The 24138-nt window shown below is 36.7% G+C and overlaps 1 protein-coding gene across 1 annotated transcript in view; it reads right to left on the minus strand.

The window, feature by feature from the left end:
* Positions 1-24138, minus strand: part of Ras85D (GTPase ras-like protein 1) — a 209477-nt gene that overhangs the window by 88471 nt on the left and 96868 nt on the right. Inside the window, exon 4 of the mRNA XM_090383776.1 lies at positions 23302-23386. Within this exon, the coding sequence (XP_090239902.1) occupies positions 23302-23386 (85 nt within the window). The remainder of the gene's footprint in view (positions 1-23301; positions 23387-24138) is intronic.

Below are 24138 nucleotides of genomic sequence, written 5' to 3' on the forward strand. Positions count from 1 at the left end.
CCTTAAAGAGTGAACACTTACCAAAACCACTGACACAGAATAGTGATTAACTAAAAGTAAATCCAAAAGAACCTGAACTAGAGATGGCAATACAGTGGTACATTAGCATCTTTGTTCAATAACTATGTTCAATTGTTGATGATTCTTCTCAGGTAGATGACAAACTGAATGAGTATTTTGAATCTACATTCACACTTGAGAAATTCCGTAGGGAAGTGGAGGCCAGAAGCTTATTGAACTCTAACAGGAAGTAAAATGATTTTGTATTAACTGAGAGCAAAGTGGATCAGAAATTGCTGGAATTCACCTGGGATCTATCCAGTTATATTAAAGGAGGCAGCAAAGGAAGTAAGTAGGGCCTTAGCCACGAATTATGAGGGCATCCATGGACTCAGGGGGATGTCCCAGAGTCCAAGGATTAGCAAATATGCTAATTCATAAAGGGGGATCGAAAGGTGACAAGTAATTACAGACCTATTAGTTTAACTTCTGTTCCAGGGAAAATAATGGAGTCATTCCATTATTCCATGACTCATTTCAGTCATTCCATAATTCCACAACTAAAACAATTCGTTAAAGCATGGATTTGTTAAGGGGAAGTCTAGTCTGACCAATCTGATTGGATACCATGTGGTCACAAAGGAACTGGATGCAAAAAAAAAAAAAAAAAAATTTGATATCATATACAAGCACTCCCCGTCTTATGTAATACTCGACTTACATAAATTTGACTTTACGTAAGTTTTTGCTGGCTGGTGAAAACTGAAAAAAATATGGAAACATTTTGCATCCCGTAGGAATAAATGGAGGTATTGTGAAAATATCGTAATTAAACCCAATAATACATTTTTTTTTTATTTTGGTTTTTTTGGTGTAATTCGTTCTGAGACTTCAGGAATTGAAATTTTCGCTATATAACTAAGCTATTTAAATCTCTAAAAAGTCATTTTTATAATGAAATTGCATTAGTTATATATAAATTTATGCCAAATAAACACAACACAAAAATCACTTAACTAAAGGATGCATAAACAAAACATGCGGCCAACACATTTACAAATGCTACTATTGGCTGAGAAGGGCTACGCGGCCTGGCTGCACTACACCTTCACCGTTATCATATGTTCCGTTATACGAATCGATTTTGAATACCTTTGTGATATTTTTCTAAAGCACATTTCTGGAAGTCACGACTAAAACAATAAAAACAATTTGCACCTTCCTGTTTATTAGGTTTTTTCTGTTAGTGAAATCTATTATAAACAAGTAGTAAACTATCTTACTGCATTTGCGATAATACCAATAACTGGAATTGTGTGGATTTTTACATTATTATGAAATGTCTTTCCCCTTTACTAAAATCTTCAATGATATAAAAAAAACAAATAAATTTTCAGAATCTTCTCTTCATTCCTATTAACTTATTACAAAGATAAAGGGAAAGGGAGCAGTGGAAAATGCAAGTGGTGGCAGAGCTACAAAACGAAACAAAATTGATTTAGAAACAAAGATGAAAATGATTAAGAAGCAGGAGGACAAAGTTTGTTATCTATTGTACGGGAATTAGGTCTCGCCACTTCAACAGTGAATACTATTTTAAAGGACAGTGTGCGTACAAAAGAACATGTCAAAGAATCAGCGCATTTAAGATCAACAGTGATCACAAAAAGGTTCAGGTGCTATATCGAAGATGGAAAAGCTATTAATAATATGGATGGAAATCAGATTCAGAAGCAATTAAGTAAGGCAAACCCCAAGCCAAGTTCATGACAAACAGGTTGTTTAATAGGTTCAAGCATCATGCTTGTTTCCACAACGTTAAAGTAAAATTTTTGTAATTGCACACTTGTAATTTTTCCTGCGTATGAGATGAAAAAATAAATAAATAATTCTATTTACATGTTCATCGAACATTTCCTTTTTGCTTCAATCAAATTCGGTGCACATAATTACAAGCGCTGCATAAGCCTTGAAGGAAATTCCGACTTATGTACAGTTATGCGGAACACAACCCATATGTAAGTCGGCGAGTGGGTGTACTTGAATTTTAGAAAATCTTTTGATACTGTTGCACGTGGAAGATTACTGTACTGGAACAGTATGGCATTAAGGGCAAGTTGCTATAATGGATAAAAGGAAGGTTGAATAGGAGACAAGAGTGGTAATCAATGGACACTGCTTTTCATGGACTAATGTTATTAGTGGAGTTCCCTAGGGCTCCGTGTTAGGCCCATTGTAGTTTTCTGTATTTATCAATGATACTGATGAAGGTATATCAGACTTAATGTCCAAGTTTGCAGATGATATGAAGTTTGGTAGGATTGTTAATCACAATAAGGATGGTACACTACTGCAACAGGATCTAGAAAAGTTGAGCAGATGGGCTGAGAGGTGGCAACTGATGTTTTACATTGACAAATGGAAAGTACTACATATGGGTAGTAGCAATCCCAGAGTAACAAACCAACTGTGCGGTATCACACTCAGGGTAGTGGAGAATGAAAAAGACCTGGGGTAATTGTGCAGTCAGATATGAAGTTTTCTGAGCAGTGCAAACAGGCTCCAACAGTAGCTCGTGTAATTCATGTCTTGTATGTCAATGATATACAGGAATTTTGCTAGCAGGGATAAGGAGGTGATTGTCCTTATCCTTATATAAGGACATGGTCAGGCCACACCTTGAGTAATGCATACAGGTCTGGAAGCCTCGTTTTACGAAAGATGTTGAGCTACTAGAATGAGTATAGAGAAAGGCAATAAGATTAGTGAGTGGAACAAAGGGTTGCTGTTACCAAGATGGGCTTAATTTCTGCAAATTGCAGCATCTGGAAACTAGGCACTAGTGAGATGATCTCATTGAGGTGTATAAGGGCTTGAATGGTTTGAGAAAGCTCAATGCTGATGGGATTCTTCTCCTTCTCAGATTCCACACCTGAGAGGGCATAAATTCAAATTGAGGAAAGACAGTTGTAAAATAAATGTGTGGAAATTTGCCTTTAACCAGTGGGTGTGGTTGAATAAACTTCCATTTGTTGTTGTTGTGGAAGTTGACAGCTTAAATAAATTCAAGTCTGAACTAGACAAACTTTTGGAGTGAATAGATGGGTGAAATGGAAGGGTTTTTTTTTTTTAGCTTGCTTTCTTGCATTATATGCCTCTACTAATGCAAAAAAAAAAAAATTAACTAAATAAGTAACAAAGAAAGTAAAAGAAATACAAACAGAAAAACTATAATTTATATTTAATTTTTATATAATTTATATATAAAAACACAATCGCCTCGATCACCTTGCTAAAAATAATTGCCTTAGTTTATAGTATAAACTAAGGTAGGTGTTGGCAACTTGCAGCTCTTTGAACATGTAACTGTGGCTTTAACTTTTAGCCCACATGAAGCACAATTTGAAATGGATTTAGAGGACTTAAAAATCAAGGACATGTGGAGTGCAAGACTAAAATGCCTTAAAACTGAAATCGAGGATTTGGAGAGGCAAAAGCCCTTGCAATTCTACACAAATGGACAGTGATAGATGAGTTGAAAAAACATGACTAAATTGTGTTCAATGTGTGGAGTAGCTTACTGGACAAGTATATAAATTTGAAAATATTTGCGTTTGGACTTCTCTCAGTGTTTGGTTTGATGCATTTCTGCGAGCAAATATTTTCGAACATAGACTATATTAAAAATAAACCAAGAAACCATCTGCAATGAGTCTCTAGGCATGTTTAAAGATGAAAATTTTGGTATACTAGCCAGACGTTGAGAGACTCGCTCAAGAAATTCAGCATCAAAATCATTAATTCTATACCTAATTGGTTGTTTGTTACATTATTTCAGTATCAATAAATAGTATTTCAAAAAAAATAAAACACCTTCCCACTCTATTCCATTTCTTAAACCCCCAAGATTGGGCAGATTGAGCTGAGGCTCTTTGGATTCTCTTTTTTTTTTTTTTTTTAAATAATAAGATCAAAAATGGCTTTACACAGAAAAGGTTGCTGACCCCTGAACTAAGGCAATTATTTTGCAAGAAGCAGTGGGACTATGCTTAAGATTCACTATTGAATGGTCAGCACTTTTGCACCATGTTTTGCTTATAGTGAACTGTATATGTTGATAATTGCCATCGTTTTAATTGTATCTCATGTTGTGAATCAACCTTCACAACAAGTTGCTGCAGTACTGGACTGCTTTGAACAAGTCGCGCTGTGCTTCACCAGTGAAGAACACTAATGTTACTTATTCTCCTTACTTATTCAAAGCAGTGCAATACCTTGGCAACTCATTGTGAAGGTTGATTCACAATATGAGATACAATTAAAACGATGCCAATTATCGACATGAACAGTTCACTACGAGCAAAATATGGTGTAAAAGCACTGACCATTCAATAGTGTATCTTAAGCGTAGTCCAATTTCTTCATGCAAAATAATTGCATTATACTATCAGCGTTTATACTATTATGCACCATCAGGCATCTCTCATATTGTGGACTTAATTCATAACTGGATTGTCACTATTGCAACAACAAGGTAGCTGCCCAACCATCGATGAATAAGCCAACATGCTTCGAGACAGTACTGTCTGGGTGGTGGTATCCGCTGAGAATAAGTAACATTAGTCTTCTCCACTGGTGAAGCATTACTTATTCAAAGCAGTGCAATACCTCGGCAACTTATTGTGAAGGTTGATTCACATTATGAGATACGATTAAAACGAAGTCAATTAACAACATGAAAAGTTCACTACGGGCAAAACACAGTGCAAAAGCACTGCCTATCAATAGTACATATAACATATAATATTATATATATATATATTTGTAAAATATGTAAGAAGTCTACATCAATATAATACGCAGAACACTTCCATATGATACTCTCCAGCAATTAAAAAAAAAAACTTACATTATAGTAAAAAATAATTAAAAATCAATCTAGCACAATTAAATTAAATTGATTAATTATAAGAAATTTAATGGAAAAATTGCAAAACGATTTTCCCTCCTTAATCTCTTCCTCAAAAAGGCCTACAGATACCCCTATGGGTAACAGTGATAGAAAAAGAGGAAGCATTTATGTTCATCTATAGCACAGAAAGTAAAGCTGTTGGAAAAACTGGACAGTGGTATAATCTTACAGAAGGGTATGGTGTTGCTGTTGAAACATCTTACAGAAGAGTATGGTTCTGAAGAAACAGAAGGATAAACTGTTGAGGTTCTATGCTGAAAGTGATGAACAGAAGTTAATGAAAAATAGAAAAACACTGCATAAAGCTAAACAAGATCTTGATCATGTATTGAAAGAGTGGATCGTCAGCGTCACAATGAACACATGTCACTTAACGGTATGCTGATCATGAAACAAGCAAAGATCTATCACAATGAACTGAAAATTGAAGGGAACTTTGAATATTCAACAGGCTGGTTGCAGAAATTTAAGAAAAGACACGGCATTAAATTTTTAAAGATTTGTGGTGATAAAGCATCTGCTGATCACGAAGAAATTCATTTACAAGTTTGCCAAGGTCATCGCTGATGAAAATCTGATACCAGAACAAGTCTATAATGCTGGTGAAACATCAATGTTTTGGCATTATTGCCCCAGAAAGACACTGACTACAACTGATGAGACAGCCTCTACAGGAATTAAGGATGCAAGGACAATACTGTGCTGGGATGTGCTAATGCAGTAGGCATGCATAAGTGTAATAGGTAGGATAGGTAAAGCTTTTACCTATCACTTGCTGTGATAGGTAAAAGCTTGCGCCCTCACTGTTTTAAAGGAGTAAATTTCTTAACAGTCCATTATCATGCTAGCAAAAAGGCATGGATCACCAGGGACATCTTTTCTGAAGGGAAGATGGATTGGATGTTGACTGAAGGATTTTGTTATTCCTTGACAACTGTTCTGCTCATCCTCCAGCTGAAATTCTTAACAAAAAAAAATGTTTATGCCATGTACTTTCCACCAAATGTGACTTCATTAATTCAGCCATGTGACCAGGGTATCTTTAGATCAATGAAGAGTAAATATAAAAACACTTTCTTGAACAGCAAGCTAGCAGCAGTGAACAGAGGCATGGGTGGGGAAAGTTTTCAAAAGGAGTTTAGCATGAAGGATGCCACATATGCTGTTGTCAACACTTGGAACAGTGACTAAAGAAATCATCACTGAACATAGTCGTAAGCCAGAAGTTGTGCCAGGCATGCACAACTTCTGGCTTACGACTATGTTCAGTGATGATTATAATCTTAAATTATAGGCGAAAACCTCATACCTTTGAGTAGGAATGTTAATCTCTCAACACTCAATCGCGAATGATTATAATATGAACTTACCCCCCCCCGTGTATAGTCATAAATAAATCAAGTTGAAATAGCTATAAATTAAAATAAGCATGCCTTCAACTCTCATATCATGTCAAGGAAATTGGAAAGAATCACGGAAAGACGGCGGCCACCAACCTCCAAAAACCTACCAACACCATAAGCCATCATGAGAATTGAAAAACAATTGTCGCAAAAATCTAAAAATGAATTTTGCATCGCTCGCGGCGTATCTTTACAACATTATTAAACCTTTATGTTTAACATTAAAGTTTAGTTTAAAGAATTCGGAGATGTTATTCAACGAATTAAAAGAAAAAACGCTAAATGGAGATGACGAATTATTCTCTTTAGATGTTGTTTCCTTGTACACCAATGTACATGTAGAATATGCCCTTGATGTAATATGGGACCTTATCAATGATCAGACAACCTGTTTAAACATGCCAAACTTACCCAGAAATGAAATATTTTATTTGATTAAATTTCTTGTACAAACCAATTATACTAATTTCCAAGATAAAATATACAAGCAGATATTTGGGTTACCAATGGGACTTAGCTTGAGTGGATTGGTGGCTGAAATTTATCTAAAGATCGAGCAGGTATACTTAATGCCACATCTCCCTAATACAACGTTCTATGGTAGATATCTTGATGATATCTTAATAATTACTAATAAATATATAGTACAGAAGGTCCTGGATACATTTAATAACATTCACACTCGACTTAAGACTCTAGAAATGGAAATCCCGCATCACAAATCTATAAATTTTCTAAATTTTACTTTAACCAGGGTTAATGAAAACCTACTTTTTAAAATTTATAGGAAGCCAATGAATACTGGAAAATTTTTGCACCGTTCAAGCTACCACTCTTTTACATATAAAAGGAGAATTATTTTTAACCAGTTTCATAATGCATATAGATACAGCTCTACACAAGAATCCTTATCGGATGAGCTCACAGAACTGACAAAAAGATTTTTAAATAGGGGTTATTCATTAGGTACCATTATGCAGATTAGTCAACAGGCAAAATATAAACTGGAGACGGGTACAACAAATGACAGGGTGGATCACAAAATTTTATTAAAGTTCTGTATATACGGCATCGGTATAGACAATTTATTAACATATTTAAGAACACTGAATTTAAGACTGTTCCACAACCCATGAGTAACCTCCATGCCGTCTTGAAATATAGGACATATGTATAGTTCCTACCATGGAAGCTCACAATATTGTTTACAATATTTCTTGTGGTGGGTGCAATTCTACTTATATTGGCTCTCAACCCAAAATTTACTTTCGGTAAGGATACAGCAGTATTTGGCATCAGTTAGGGCAGGTAGGACAGGTGCCTCAGAACTTGCATTTCATGCAATCACTGATGGACATGTGTTCCTTTTCAATGAATCGAAGGTTCTTAATAAACAGCGAGGATATTTTAAATTATTAAATGACAAAACATTAGAAATGAGATTAAAATGTTAATTCTATTAATATACGCAGACCTTATAACATTTCGGACTCATGGATGCTTACGTGCATGCATGAATAGTAATTTATACATTGGTTTATATAAATAATCTCGTGTCAGGTGTCGTTAATTTAATATAAAATGGGCGGGATATTGTTCGCAAACCACTTTTGTACTTATTGTGAACACGGTAACAAATCGAATAAGGTGTTCTCTTAAAAGAAGTTAAATAACAATTTTAAAGTTTAACTTGTGTGAATTTATTATTTGTTTCGTCATTTTTAGAATTTTGCGACAGTTGTTTTTCAATTCTCATGATGGCTTGAGGTGCTGGTAGGTTTTTGGAGGTTGGTGGCCGCCGTCTTTTATGATTCTTTCCGATTCCCTTGACATGATAGAGTTGAAGGCATGCTTATTTTAATTAATAGCTATTTTAACTTGATTTATTTATGACTGTACACAGTGGGTGGGGGGGAGTAAGTTCATATTATAATAATTCGTGATTGAGTGTTGAGAGATTAACAGTCCTACTCAAAAGGTAAGAGGTTTTCACCTATAATTTAAGATTATTATAATAATAATAGGACTTATTGGGCTTCACAGTCCCTTTTGATTTGAATTAGTAATGATTATGAACAAGGTGGTGACTTTGATGGATTCCATATGTCAAGCGAGGAAAAAAAAAAAAGTCTAACTTCCTTACATACACTGATGAGGCAAAACATTACGATCAGCGAGTCTTTATGCAAATCGAAGCAACTGCAGGTGAACTATGCATGTGTGCGGGTTGGGACACTATAAAAAAAAAACCTGATACTGAGCTCCGTTAATCAGTGTTACTCTTGTTCTTCTGATGGGAAAGGCATCAGACTTAAGTGAGTTTGACAAAGGCCAAATTGTAAGGGTCAGACGACTGAGCAGAGCATATCTGTAACAGAATGTGTGGCGGGATGGTCACGGTCAAACCGTGGTTAGTACCTACCGAAAGTGGTCTGGGGAGGGGAAACCCGCAAACCACTGGCGAGGTGTTGGACGACCATGGCTCATTGATGCTTGAGGTGAGCGAAGGCTCTCCCGGATGGTATGTGGCAACAGAAGGGCGACTGTGGCACAACTTGCAGGTAATTGGAATGTCGGCAACAGGAGTAATGTGTCACAACACATAGTACATCGAACCCGGCTGAAAATGGGGCTGACAGCTGGCAGGCAGCTCCAAGTGCCCACGTTAACCACTGTTCACCAGCAACAGCACCTACAATAGGCACGCACGCAAGCATTGAAACTGGACCTTGAGCGATTGAAAGAAGGTCGTCTGGTCTGATGAATCACATTTCCTGTTGCACCATGTGGACGGCCGGGTATGTGTTCGTCGTTTACCTGGGGAAGTGATGCCGCCTGGATGCACCGTGGGATGAAAACAAGCTGGTGGCAGCAGTTAGAGCGATGTTCTGCTGGAATACCCTGGGTCCAGTCATCCATGTGCCAGGCACTCTGACATCTACCACTTACTTAAACGTCACTGCTGACCAGGTACACCCTTTAACGGTCTTCCCCTTTGGCAGTGCCATCTTTCAGCAGGATAATGTGCCATGCCACACCACCCAGATTGTTCAAGACTGGTTCGAGGAACATGAGGAAGACTTCCAGGTATTGCCCTTGCCTCCAAATTCTCCAAGACATCAATCCAAGCATCTGTGGTTTGTGTTAGAACAGCAACTCCAATCTTCAGCATCTCAACCACAGACCCTACAGGAGTTAAAGGATCTGTTGGTTATGTGTTCGTACCAGATACCACAAGACACATTTAGAAATCTTGTAGCATCCATGCCTTGCCAGGTAGAGCTGTTTTGGCTGCACGTGGAGAACCAACATCATATTAAGTAGGGGGTCAATGTTTTGGCTCATTGGTGTATGCAAAAAAAATATACCTTTAGAGTCCGTCAGTAAGCTGGAAGGAGTGGATATTGAAGCAGTTTCTAACATCGATAACGAAGCTCCAGTTGTTCATTCGTTGACTGATGGTGAAATAGCTGAAATGGTTCTGAATCAAGCTGATTGTGATAACAGTGACAATGAAGATGACGTTATCACTGCAGAAAAAGTGCCTATAGATGACATGGTGAAAATGTGTGATGGGCTTATTGAAGAACTAGAGCAGCGTGCATTCATAACAGAACAAGAAATCATGTCAGTTTATAAAATCAGAGAGAGACTTCATTTAAAAAGCCATCCAGCCCACCTCATCCCTACAGGACCCACGTCCTGGTCCCTCAACTGCTTCTGATGTTTCTTCTCACCTAAAAAAATAAAATAGTGTATAGTAACCTTTTAATCAAAATACAGTATTGTAGGTGGAGACTGAAAGCCTGTCATTGTTTGTTGTTGTTTAATGCTGATACAGGCATTCTGGTGATGCTACTGTGCTGCTTAGTTACTCTGAACACATTTTTTGTATGTTTGTATTATTTATTATTTTTTTTGTATGTTTTCTGTATTGATGGTTTATCATATTTTTTACTGTTAAGTAAAAATGCGTGAATCATGTAAGAAAATGGTTGCTTTATCGGTAGCATATAAATTCAGAGTCAGGAATGATGGTGATGCCAAACAACCACAGATTGTCCACATGGGTGGCTGAGATAGTAAAACCTTTGCTTTCTGCTGGTTCAATGTACACAAACTGTTTCGTGAACAAAATTATTAAAAATTTTGTACAAAATTGCCTTCAGGCTATGTGTATAAGGTGTATATGACACATAAATGAATTTCATGTTTAAACTTGGGTCACATCCTCAAGATCTCATTATCTATAGGTAGTGTCTAACTTTGAGTTAATTCGCTCCTAGCATGCACTCATAAAGCGGGAATTTATTTCCCATACACGTTAAAAATAGGGGTTATGTTCTCAACAACGAATGATTTATCCAAAGAAATGAAAACGTAGTCTGTAAAATCAAGCATATTATAATGATAAAGAAATTATTTATGACTTACAATGTTGAAGAATGTTTATTCTTCATCATCATCAAATAAATGCACACTCGTTGATCGCTCATTGCTGGCTCGGCACTCTTTGGTTTGTTGCACAAGGGAGTCTTCTTCAGAAATGCTTCAAGAGGTGTTTGTTTCCAAGATAAATCTTTTCTTTTCTTTATAAATTTCAATAGCATGCATAACCATTTTTAATGGAATGCACAAATTGCAACTAACACAATTTGCACGGAGTAATCAGTTTATGAAGCTTAAAAAAAAAAAAAAAGGAATGAAGAGAAGATTCTGAAAATGCATTTATGTTTGTTTATACGACTGAAGATTTCAGCAAAGGGGAAACACATTTCGCCATACTAACATAAAAAAACTACACAATTCCAGCTATCGGTATTTTTGCAAATGCAATAACACGGAGTTTACTATCTGTTTATAATTGCTTGCACTAACAGAAAAGCACAATAAACCGGAAAGCGCAAACTGTTTTTATTGTTTTATGGTAATGACCTCCAGAAATGTGTTTTAGAAAAATATCAAAGAAGCATTCAAAATTGATTCTCATAATGGAATATATGATAATAATGAAAGTGTAGTGCATTTTAATGATTTGAATTGATAACTAATACAATTTACACTATAAAAACAACCTTTCAGAGAGTTACATAGCGAAAATTTCAACTTCCGAGGTCGTAGAATGAATTACCAAAAAATGATGTATTATTGGGTTCACATTACTATATTTTCACTATATGATGGTGCCTCCGGAATGGATTAATATCGTAAAGCGGGTGTACACTATATCGTATAGCTACAAACATGGTTTGAAATGTGGTATTTATGAATGTTTAGCATTCATTTTTTGCAATTAATGTTCATATTTTCGATTTTTTTGATACTTGATAAAAAACAAAAAAAAAAAAAACCCTCATAAACCTGGGAACTCGTAAAGCGGGAACTGCCTGGAACATTCTGGAAAAATTCAAAATGATGTGTCATGTACATTTAAATACTAATGCATAATAATTAAGCTAAATAAATAAGAATATAAAAGATTAAAACTAGGGTTAGTGTGTACTTAACTGTAGCATTTATGGTTTGTGTTCTTTCTCTCTCTCACACACACACACACACACACATTCATGCTTCTGGCTTTCATTTCATTTGTTTGTCTCTTGCTTTCTGCACTGCACTCTGGGCACCTCAACTTAGTGTTATTCTTCAGTTGTGGTGTAGGCCTAACTGCAAGTTTTTGCAGGCTAGGGGAGAATGTAGTGATAGTGTTTGTGTTGTTAGTAAATGTTTGTTAGTATATATAAAGTAATGTAAGTTATTATTAACTTTGTATTCTATTGGACAATTACATTTGTTTTTCACTCATTCCCATTTGCCATAACACTCATTCACTCTTTTCCTCGTGCTCTCTCTCTCTCTCTCTCTCTCTCTCTCTCTCCAAAACTGACATTTATTCCCTTTTACCATAATTCCTAATTCACTCAGTGCCCAGCCCATTCATTCTATCTTTCATTCTCATTCATTCATTCATTCTACATTGCATCACCTTGCTTACAATATTTTTCAGCTAATCTGCTTCCCTGTACATCTCCCTTCCCTACATGGTTATTTGGTGTGGGGGCCCTAGGTTCTTACACATGGCAGGGTAGTCCTGGGGGGGGAGGTACCCAGGTCAATCCGGTTTTGTCCAGGTCATGTCAGGTTTCTGTCAGGGTGCAGAATACTGCTATCCTGACAGTTTTTAAGTCATCATCTGGGCATAGAGGGAGACACGGACAATTTTAACTATTGCTTCTTCAAATAGGCCTCTGGGGGTTGGGAATATTCATACTCATACAGTCGATTCCGGTTATTTGGGACACATTGGGACTAGTGCATTTTGGCCCGATTAAGCGGCTGCTCCAATTATCCGAAGTTTCACATAAATAGTTTAAAATACAATGGATCCCCGCTTTACAATTGGTTCACTCTACAATCAAATCACGCTACGATGGCCTCGCCATAGTAAAGTACCATTCACTATACGATGTGTAGTAAGCGCCGGTTATTGTGATCACATTTGTGAATTGAATTTTAATTCTATTAAATACTGATTCTAATTAGCGAAAATAGGAGGAATATTATCCACAAGCTATAAAAGTAAAGATATATTAAGCACAAATTTACCCTTTATTACCTTACCAATTAAAAAATTAAATGATACGTGAAATTCGGAAGAATATACGTGATAATCGGAATAATTAAGACTACTCCAAGATATTTTAGTTCTGTTACCATTTTTATAGTATTGGGAACACCTTTGCACATTTCCAGTCCATGGGGGACCTACCCTGAGTCCAAGGAAGCTTTCATAATTATGGCTAAGGGTTTGCTTACTTCCTCTGCTGCCTCCTTTAATATAACTGGATAGATCCCACCACCCCAGGTGCCTTCTTTATATTTAACTTCAACAACTTCTCCACTTTGCTCTCAGTTATTACAAATTTAGCATTTTTATTCTTCTCCAAATGAGTGGTGGGACAGTGTATGATAATTGAAGCAAATGAGATCCAGGAGTCACGTTTGGCTTTTTGCCTAATCTGCCTTGCTTCGGCTTTAAGTCTTTTGTATTCAATTAGATTACTGGTTGTAGAAAACTTACGGAATTTGTTCCAAGCACAGTTTTTCTCATGCTTGGCATCAGAGCAATCTGCATTCCACCAGTTATGGTGGGAGCACTTGTGAGGTTGTGACTTTGGAATTGAATTTTTAGCTGCAGTTAGTATCTGACTGCTAATGTAGGTAGTTACATCTTCAATTGGATGTTGCTGAACATAACTCCTAACTGGACCTAGATGGCGTAGCTCTCCCAGCTTGCCTTCAACTTCCAGATGAATCGGTGCTCGAGAGTTCGAGTTACCCGTGTTTGTAATGAGCAAAGGATTGGAAAGTGACCGCTGTTTAGAGGATCATTCATCACTGACATTGTCATGCTTGGAAGAATTGATGGTGAGCAACTTAACAATATTGCAGAAGTAGATCCTGTAGGTAGGTGAATATAAGTGGGATTTCCAGAGTTTAATATAGTTAGGTTATTATTCATGAATGTTTCGATTAATTTGCCTCTTGTGTCAATCGCAGGCAACCCCCATAATGGATGGTGGCCATTGAAGTCACCAAAAAGGCAGATTGGAGATGGTAGTTGCATAGCCAGATTATCAAGTTCTGTATTTGAAAATGGTTGAGAAGGGGAAATACATATAGAAGTTAGGGTTATTGATATACCGATTGAAATAAGTACTGCCACAGCTTCTAGACTAGTTTGTAACTGAATTTTCCTGGGTGGTATGTTTGATTTTACAAGCACCGCTACTCCTCCATCAGCAGGAGACTCCAAGATCCTGTCTTTTCAATACATTGCATAGTTTGTAAATTTAGGTGAAGCTTGAGATGATAAGAAAGTTTCCTATAGACATACTCTTATCGGATTGTACTGAATTAGTAAATCTCTTCAAAGTCGTCAGAAGCAATTCTGACAACTTAAGAGATTTACAGTCCTCTGCAGTTCCACTGTATGATATTAGACATTATTTAAGTTTAGTTGTGGTGGATTGGTCTGACTGTTTTTTAGAAGTGGAGCATTTCGGTCTGTCTTGCTTTATTTTATCTTTTTTCAGGAAATAAGGGCATACAGAATCCATGATGTCATTTGCACGGAGTTCCAAAATGGGCTCTTCATTATCTAAATGCTCATCTAGTTCCATATTGTTGGTGGGAGTTTCCATTTGTTTTGAACCTATGTCAGATTTTAGTTTATCTTTTTCAAACGGAACTGGTGGAATATCACTAGCAATGCTGATTGGGGTATTTGTTGCTTCGGTAATTTTCCTCGGAAGATTATCTTTCTTAGCGTTATAAGTGTAGATTTTAACCAGTTCGCTAGAGAGATGTTAGGTGAAACTGAAACTTCTGTTTGTGCTGCAGTAGAAACAAAGTTCCCAGTGCGAGCTGCATAGGAATGTGCACTACGTAAGCTCGACATAACGTGCCTCAGGAAACGTAACTATTTTCTTTCCTGTAACCTAAAGTTTACAGATTTTGGAAAAGGCTGGGTGGCTTTGCTTGCAGTTTGGACAAACAGGGGTTGTGATTGTACAATGCTTGCGAATGCTCTGCAGTTAGGACATATGGCTTCACCTCTACATGCCTGCTGCAAATGATCATATTTCTGGCATTTGAAGCAGCAAACGGGATTCGGAATGTATGGTTAAATCCAACAATTTAAATAGCCAGCTTTAATAGAGGATGGCAAGTCTGCCGTACTGAATGTTAAAACAATGGATCTCGTTTCAGTGAGATTTCCATCTTTTTCAGTCATAATTGGTTTCACATTTATTACTTTTTGACTACTGAGTTCTTTTTCAGAGACTGTAATTAGTTCCCACTCACCGATCACACCTTCTGATGAATTTAAGGTTCTGTGGGGAGTAACTGATACTGTGAGCCCACAAAATGATGTAGTGTTTAAGAGCTGCTCAGAATGTTTCGAGGTGGCTGTTTCAATGAGGAGATCTGAGGATTGTAGTCTTTTCACCATTTTTGGTGATCCAGCAACTGATTCCCAACATTTTTGAATCAAGAATGGTGATAATTTGCCTACAGGTTGGGAGGATAGAGAATGTATCACCAAGAAATTTGGTAATTCAACATGACACTGTGCTTCCCTTCAAAGCCTTCTGGGACGGTTGGTGTTATGGTCAATGTCAGGGATTTCTGATCTTGAGCTCTATGGCTCTAAAGGTGAATAATCACTTGTATCCATGATGGCTCCTTTTGGCCTGGGGGTTTATTTTTACCACCCAGGTTACCGGCCCCGCAACAGGGAGGCAGGAGCAGTGCCACTTGGTGGCCAAGCATAGAGATTAGTACAGTTAGAGTATTGAATTAAAGAAAAAGGTACTTTCCTTCTTCTGGGCTCTCTTATTAGTGCTTTTAAGAAAGTAGAGCTACTTAACAGAAAACTTTAATAATACGAGAAAAAACAAACTAGAAAAACTCTGTCACTTGGAAGAAAAATGCTCTATAGACACACAAGAATCATTCGGCCAGAAACGCTTGGCACCCGGGGCCAATTATGCATGGAGGCAAGCTTATATAGCATCAGCCAACACACACATACATACAGTCTCACCTGTATACTGGGCTAATAATTTGTCTAGTTCTTGCTTAAATGTATTCAAGCTTTTTATGGAAATGGAAATTTATTCAGGCAATCAATTTTGCTCTCTGACCGAAACCAAATTTCCAAATATCTATCTACAACCATCCTTCCACAGATTAAATTTGTTGTTGTTGTTTGTTGGATTTATTGGTGCAAGGGCTACTAAGGCCATAATGCACCTATTTCAGTCTTATTTAGTACATGATTGTTATATTAAATAAAAGGATTCAGATCAGGTGATATTTGTTTATCATATTGAGGAAGGTAAAAACATCAATAATATCTTGTCGGTCTCCGAGAATCTGTTGTAAGGTAAGTTTATTAGAAGAATATAGATGTGAAGAGAAAGCTGTTTTTCGTTCTCTCTCAGATATAATGGGCATTCAATGATCAAGTGGTTTACTGTGAGTTGAGTTTGACAGTTGCTGCATAGTGGAGGGTCATCCTGAGTGAGTAAATAACTATGAGTTAGGTGAGTATGTCCTATTCGAATTCTAGCAAGTACTACTACTTCTTCCTTTCTATTGCCTCTTAGGCTTGATAGCCACTTCTTGTGATTGTTTAAATCTGAAAAAGCTTATTGCTTTTTTCTTCCTGCCAAATGGATAGCCATTTTTTTCTAACATTGCTATGTATGATGCATTTTAAGTCTGTGTAAGGTATCTGCATGTCTCATTTTATGTGACTGGCGTTCTTGGCTGCAAGATCTGCTTGTTCGTTTCCTCTGATTCCAGAGTGCCCAGGTATTCAACAGAAAATTAATTTTTGCCTGTTTGCAAGAAGCTGCACTAACTTTGTTTGAATTTGTTGTAGAAACGGATGACTGGAAGGAAATTTACACTGAAGAGCAGATGATCAAGATGATACACTGAAGATACAGCGCTTAAGGAATCGGTGTAGATAACAGTTTGAGGATATAATGACTGTTTTACATTGTCTAGAGCCATCAGGATAGCATACAGTTCTGCGGTGTAAATACTGTACTCCAAAGGGAGCTGCTGGGATATTGTAATGTTTGGTAGAACTGCAGCTGCTCCAACTTTACTATCTGTCTTTTTTTTTTTTTTTTTTGATTTGGTAATTGTTGGCGCATCGGCTTCTGTGGCCATATTGCACCTCTCAAGGTTTTTGCTGTACTTTGATCCAAGCCCGAGGCGGGAATCGAACCCGCGACCTTTGGGTTGCCGGGCAGGTACTTTACCCACTCGGCTAGCCCGGTCGGCACTACTATCTGTCTTGGAACCATCAGTAAATTTGGGTAAAACTAGAGAACTGAAAAAAGTGAGTTGCATGGATCTGCTGAATACTGAAATTTGGAAGTGCATTCTTTCCCCATTGTTGGAAATGTTGGTCAACATTGGCCAAGGGTATTTGCCATGGTGGCATAGCCATGCTAATATCTAGAATTATGTCATTCATATTTAGTTCCCAGCACATAGTTATGCTTTGTAATCTAATGCCACATGGTTTATTCTGCAAAGGTTTATTTTGGTACAAATTATGCCATTTTAGGGTGAATAAATACTGCTTTATAGGATGATGTGGGAAACTTTGATTTTAGCTGCATAACTTAATAACAGAGCTTGCCGACGAAGAAATAGGGATGGTTCGTGTGCTTCCGTATAGAGACTCTGAACTGGCGATGTACAATAAGCTCCCAGTGCAATTCGGAGAGCATTGTGATGTACTGGGTCGAGCCATTTTACTACATTTTCTCTAGCTGAGGCATATGCAGGTGACCCTTAGTCTAGTTTGGATCTTATGAGCAACCGGTATAAGTGCAGCAGCATGTACTGATCTGCACCCCATGACATAGCGGAAATTGCCCCGAGGAGATTCAGCTTCTTTAGACAGGTTGTACGAATATGCTTAATATGCTCTAAGAAACTTAAGTTTTTTATCCAGAATTAGTCCAAGAAAGCTAATACTCTGTTGAAAAGAAATTGGATGAGAATCAAGATGTAAATCGGGATCTGGATGTAAATTCTGTTTACGGCAAAAACGAATTGCTGTTGTTTTTTGTTTTGAAAGTCTGTATCCATATTTTTGGCCCACTGAACAAGCTTGTTAGTTGTACCTTGAAGCTGCCTTTCAATGAAATGCTGTTTTGTGAGTGGCTTGAGATTGCCAGATCGTCGGCATACAGATAAGTTTCAACTGTGTTGGGAATACATTTGGTAATGGAATTAATCCTGAGAGAGAAGAAGGTGGCACTAAGCACAGAACCCTGAGGGACCCCCTCTTCTTGCACAAATGTTTGCGAGAGAGCAGAGTGAAATCGTACCTGAAAGGTCCTATTGCTCAAAACGTTCTGGATAAATTTTGGAAGATGATCACGAAGACCAGATTCATAGAGATCATGAAGAATTCCATACTGCAAGGTTATATCAAAAGCTTTTTCGATGTCAAGACATATCATCACTAAGTGTTCGTTCCTGAGAATTGCATTTCGGATGTTTCCTTCAGCTTTGACCATAAGGTCAAGTGTTGATCTAGTGCTTCAAAATCCATATTGATTTTGACTTACAGTGCATTCAGTCTCTAGGAACCATGTCAATCTGGCATTAATTATTTTTTCTAATGCTTTTCCTATACAATTAGTTAACGCTATCGGTCAATAATTTGCTGGATCTGAATGGTCCTTTCCTGGTTTTGGGAAAGCTAATACAATAGAATGACGCCAACTAGTAGGGTAGTAGTCTTAGCCAAAGATTCTATTATACAGTTTTAGCAGAGCAAAAAGGGATTCTTCACTCAAATGATATATCATGGCATAGTACACTTCATCAGGGCCAGCAGCACTATTTTTGGATCTTGCAAGTGCGCTACGTAACTGTGCCATGGCAAGAGGTACATTATATGGATGCTGTCGTGAAGTACTGAAATTGAGATTATATTTTTCTGCTTGTACTTTATGTGCCTGAAAACTTGGCTCAAATATGGTTACAGTGGAGATTTTTTGAAGGTTTCACCTAATGTATTAGAAATAGAGAGGATTGCAGATTTCTTTGCCTTTTAGAAATATTATCGGAGTGGTTATAGGTGGATATTTTCCATTAATTCTTCGAACTTTAGTCCAAACAGTTCTGATATTTGTGGTTCTGTTTATAGAGGAGGCATTTTTGGACCATGTCTCTTTTTTGCTTATTCATTGTATGTGACGAGATTTAGCTCTAGCTTTCTTGAACTGTATGAGATTAGCTGTGATTGGGTATTTACGAAATAAATTCCAGTATCTATTCTTCTCTTTTTTTGGCATTGCTACAGGCTTCATTCCACCATATTTTTGGGTGGGAGCGAGTTTTCATGGATGATCTGGGTATACTGGTTTCTGCAGCTGCTATCATTTGCTGAGTTATGTAAGTTATGGCAGAGTCAATGGTGAGGGTCTCAATAGTCTGAATATCTAGATGTGCCAGCTCTTGATATTTCTTCCAGTTAGCTTTGTCGAATTTCCAAAGAGTTTTTATCTCAGATTGAGGAGGGGAGTTAGCCGATAGTGTGCATATTACTGGAAAGTGGTCACTATTTCACAGGTTATCAGTGACCATCCAATCAATAAGAGGAAGGAGGTTTGGCGAGCATATTGAAAGATCAATTGCAGACGTTGACCTTGAGGAAAGATACACGTACATGTGGGTCCCATTGTTTAATAATGTTAAGTTGTGCCTTTCAAGAAATTTTTCAATTAACTGACCTCTCTTATCAAGGTGCGAGGAACCCCCATAGGGGGGGGGATGCCCATTCCAGTTCACCCAAGATACAGAAAGGTGGTGGCAGCTGGGTAACTAAATCATTCAAATCTGCTAGAGAGTATGAATAGTTTGGCGAAAGGTATATGGAAACAACTGTTAACCATAACTCTAGCAGCAATTGCATCTAAAGTTGTTTGCAGTGGGACTGGTCTGAAAGGAGTTCTGGGGTTTACTAGCAATGCTACACCTCCATGTGCTGTATTAGAGTCGTTCCTATCCTTTCTAAGCATTATATGATGTTTTATGCTCAAAGTTATTTTAGGGGTCAGGTTTGTTTCCTGTAGACAAAGAACAGCAGGCTTATATTCGGTGATTAAGTCATAAACATAGTCTAAGTTAGCTCTGAGTCCGCGACAATTCCATTGAATGATTCTATGCATTATTGAGGATTATCGGGTGTGTCTGCTTGCTTACGGGATGTGGTTTGTTTGCACCTGTCTAGTCTTTTTTCCCTTTTTGGGAAATTTGGTCTAGTGACGTCCATGTCCTCCTCTTCTGCATTAAGTTCAAGAAGTGGATCATCTCGGTGTGAATTTCTATCTATGTCCATGGTATCAGTACTGGTTTTTTGACTATTTCTTTCAGAGCTTGTTTGATTAACTGGCTGTTGTACAGAATTTTTATCTGGCAGTATTGTCAATGGTGTGTTTACCAAATGAGTTGATTGCTGTTGGGTAGGCTGTTCTTTTAGTGTAGAGAGGACTGACCTTGCCCAATCAGAAATTGAGATGCTTGGCAGAACTGAACAATCTCTGTTATGGATCATTGCTTTTTTACAACTGAAGAATAAGATGGCAATTTATTTGAAATTAAACAATGTCTTTTTGCTTCTTGGTATGGCACCTTGTGTTCCACTTTGTACTTTTGTATATTCTTTTCAGTCTGCCGCACTCCTTTGAAAATGCTGGATGCACTCCTTTGAAAATGCTGAATGATTCCCCTTACAGTTTGGGCAGCTTTGTATTTCAGTGGGGCAGTCTGTGTGAACATGCTCTTTTGAACCACAGGAGGCACAGGTGGTTACACCCAGTGGTGGGATTCAGCAGGTTCGCACCGGTTTGGCAGAACCGATACCTAATTTTTTGTTGAGTTCGGCGAACCGGTTGTTAAAATGGCACTTGTGATCAGGGTTCTCTCTAAGGTGGGCGCCTGGTATTCTATGCCATTTATTAATTCAGCAAGAAATTTTCGTTTAATATCAATAAAATGAAGAAAATGTATGTTCTGACTGATGTTTATCAATGGTATAAGCATAGTGCTTTGTTTATAAAAGTTTATGATATGACCACACATGGACAGAACCAGTAAAATAATCAAATATATTGGCACATATCCGCTCCTGCTCTATAATATATTAAAATAAAACATTTTTAAAATTTTTTTGCAGTAGCCCTTAAAAGGATGAAAAGGCAACAGAGTTTGACAGATTTTTTCAATAAGAAACCAAAATCAGAATTTGTTGTATTAGAATTGGCCTTGGATTCAGTTACATCACCAACAATTTTCGTTGAACTAGTTGAATTGGAAAAACAAGATGCAGAGACAATACGTTCTTCAGTTATGGAAAGTTTAAATAATGTTGGGCTTACTAAGAACTACCTAGAAAAAAATTGAATAGGACTTTGGTCCGATGGTGCCAGCGTTATGCTTGGAAGAAAATATTGAGTGAGCACTAGGATTGCAAAAGAGTTTCCAAACATAATAATATGGCACTGTTTAAATCATCGCCTCCATCTTGTTTTAGATGATTCGATAAAGGAAACAAAGCAAGTAAATCATTTTAAAATATTTATTGATAAGATATATACTATTTTTCATCAATCCAATAAGAACCAAATTGAACTTTCCAAAATATCCGAACAACTTGAAATTGAAATTATAAAGATTGGTAGAGTTTTGGGACCAAGGTGGGCTGCCTGTGGTTTAAGGTCAACCCTAGCTGTGTGGCCCGCTTATCCAGCGCTACATCATTTTTTATTCAAATGATAAAGGAACTACCAAACTATAACCAAATCAAAATAAATTAAAATAAAATAGACTGACCATCATGCCCCATATCGACAGAGGACCACGAGGCCAATAATGGTCATGGAATCCCTGCATTTCAATCGCTATACAAATTGTCGCCATGGTGGTAGTTCCTTTAACCCTCTTTTGGTGATATTTCACGTCTTTCGGAACTGGTACCTCTTGGGGGGGGGGGGGGGGGTGTACTGCTAAATTAATACGTAATTGGCATTATCCTAAATTTTGTATAGTTTTTGTTAATTGGATTTAAAGTTCGAAATTATACAAGGGTTTCTGGGCTACTATTTATATCTATTCTTTCTTTATTTATTTGGGTTATTTTATGTTAATTTTCGCTCTACAGTTTTTGCCATACTACTGGCTTATGTTTTATTTTATTTAAAATATTGGATGGATATATATATATATATATATATATATATATATACACACACACACAAGGAAAGAAAGGTATTTCCTTTCTGGATTCTACTTCAAAGCTTTTAAGTGAACAATCACTTATGAAAAACAAGAAGAATAGTGACACTGGAAAATAAATATAACTAATCCGCTGAGAAAGAATGCTGTGTATCGCACAAAAATATCGCTTGGCACTCTGAGCGGATTAAATTTGTGCCTCCTCAACTGTGTTGTCTGAGCAAGAGTAAGGATGCCAGTCAACATTAGTTTATTAAATCCATTCACTGCCTTAAAGTTTTATTTTTATTGATCATTAAACAAAACTTATGTATTTACAAGAAAAAAATGCATTTTTAATCATTCACAATTTTAATGCAGAAGTAACAAATGCTCTTAACATTATAGCATTCACCTTCAGTAAATTTAATATGGTCATTAACAGAAAAACGTTTTGTACAAGTGGGTATAAAAAATACATAAATTTCATTAAAAAATAATGAACATAGATAATTATTAGTTTTTCTTAAAGATAGTGAATATAAGTGTTTTAACTAAATGTAACTCTAAAAATATTCCACCTCAGGTCCCTGAAAATCTGTCAATGCATCACATTATACTCAAAATATCCAAGTTATCATACTAGGTTGGCCAACCAACTTGGGTGGCCAACATAGTATGATAGCAAGAAAAGATAATGCTCTTAAGCATGCTCAATGCTGATGGGATTCTTCCTCTAGCTCAGAAAAATCACCTGAGAGGGCATAAATTCAAATTGAGGAAAGACAGATGTAGGATAGATGTGCGGAAATTTGCCTTTAGCCAGCGGGTGGTTGGTTGGTGGAACAGACTTCCATCCCTTGTGGTGGAGATTGATAGCCTAAATAAGTTTAAGGCTCAGCTGGACAAGTATTTTGAACGAACAGAGGGGTGAAGTGGAAGTGGTTTTTTTTTTTTTTTGGCTGATGCTGCATAAGCTTGCTTTCTTGCATCAAATGCCTCTACTAATGCTAATAAGCCTCTGGAGTTCACGTTGAAAGGTATATATATTTTTATTAAATAAATGAGCTGAAAAAATAAAATGAAACTTGTTGAACACAGTCTTACCTATATTCCTCTTGTCCTGCAGTATCTAAAATATCAAGAAGGCATGTTTCACCATCTATTACAACTTGTTTCCTGTAGGAATCCTCTGAAATTAAAACTTTATTAAAGTGGCAGAAATATTAATTATCTTGTAAATAATAATCAAGCTATGGAACCCCAGCACTTTTCAGGTTAAACTTTTATATAACCTTTAATTTAAAAGGTTTTTTATTCTCAACTTTAATTTGAAGGTTTTTTCCCCCTCTTAAAGTGGCTATTAATTTCTGCATTACTACTTCCTTCATTAACAGATAAATCAACGTAATAGATAATCTTGACATATAATAGGTAATCCATCATAATTATTAGATTATATTATAGATTATATGTCATTATATAATTACTAATCAATATAAAAATGCATTACAAAAGAAAAGAATCTAACATAACTGGATTTGGGAAGCAGAAGTAACTAAAAATTTTCAGGGAATATAGAGAACATGGTCACATATTTGAAACAGCATATTTTAATATACGTGTGGGAGAAGTTTTTTAATTTTCAATTATTCATTGAAAAAAAAAAAAAAAAAAAAAACTTTCATTAAACAGTGGATTCAGGAAAACACACACATATGTCAAGTTAAAAATGAATATGGAAGGGTATTTACACATAAATTTATGTTGTTTTATTAGTACCGGAAAATGATACAGCCAACATTAACACACACATGAACAGTGGCCTACATCAACTGGAATTGTTCAAATCTCTTTCTTTTAAGCACTTCTTTCTAGATCAGGAGTTGGCAACCTGCAGCTCTTTGAACATATAATTGTGGCTCTAACTTTTAGCCCACATGT

The sequence above is a fragment of the Mastigoproctus giganteus genome, chromosome 10 (genome assembly GCF_048544385.1).
Source record: "Mastigoproctus giganteus isolate SK-2022 chromosome 10, ASM4854438v1, whole genome shotgun sequence".
Taxonomy (NCBI): domain Eukaryota; kingdom Metazoa; phylum Arthropoda; class Arachnida; order Uropygi; family Thelyphonidae; genus Mastigoproctus; species Mastigoproctus giganteus.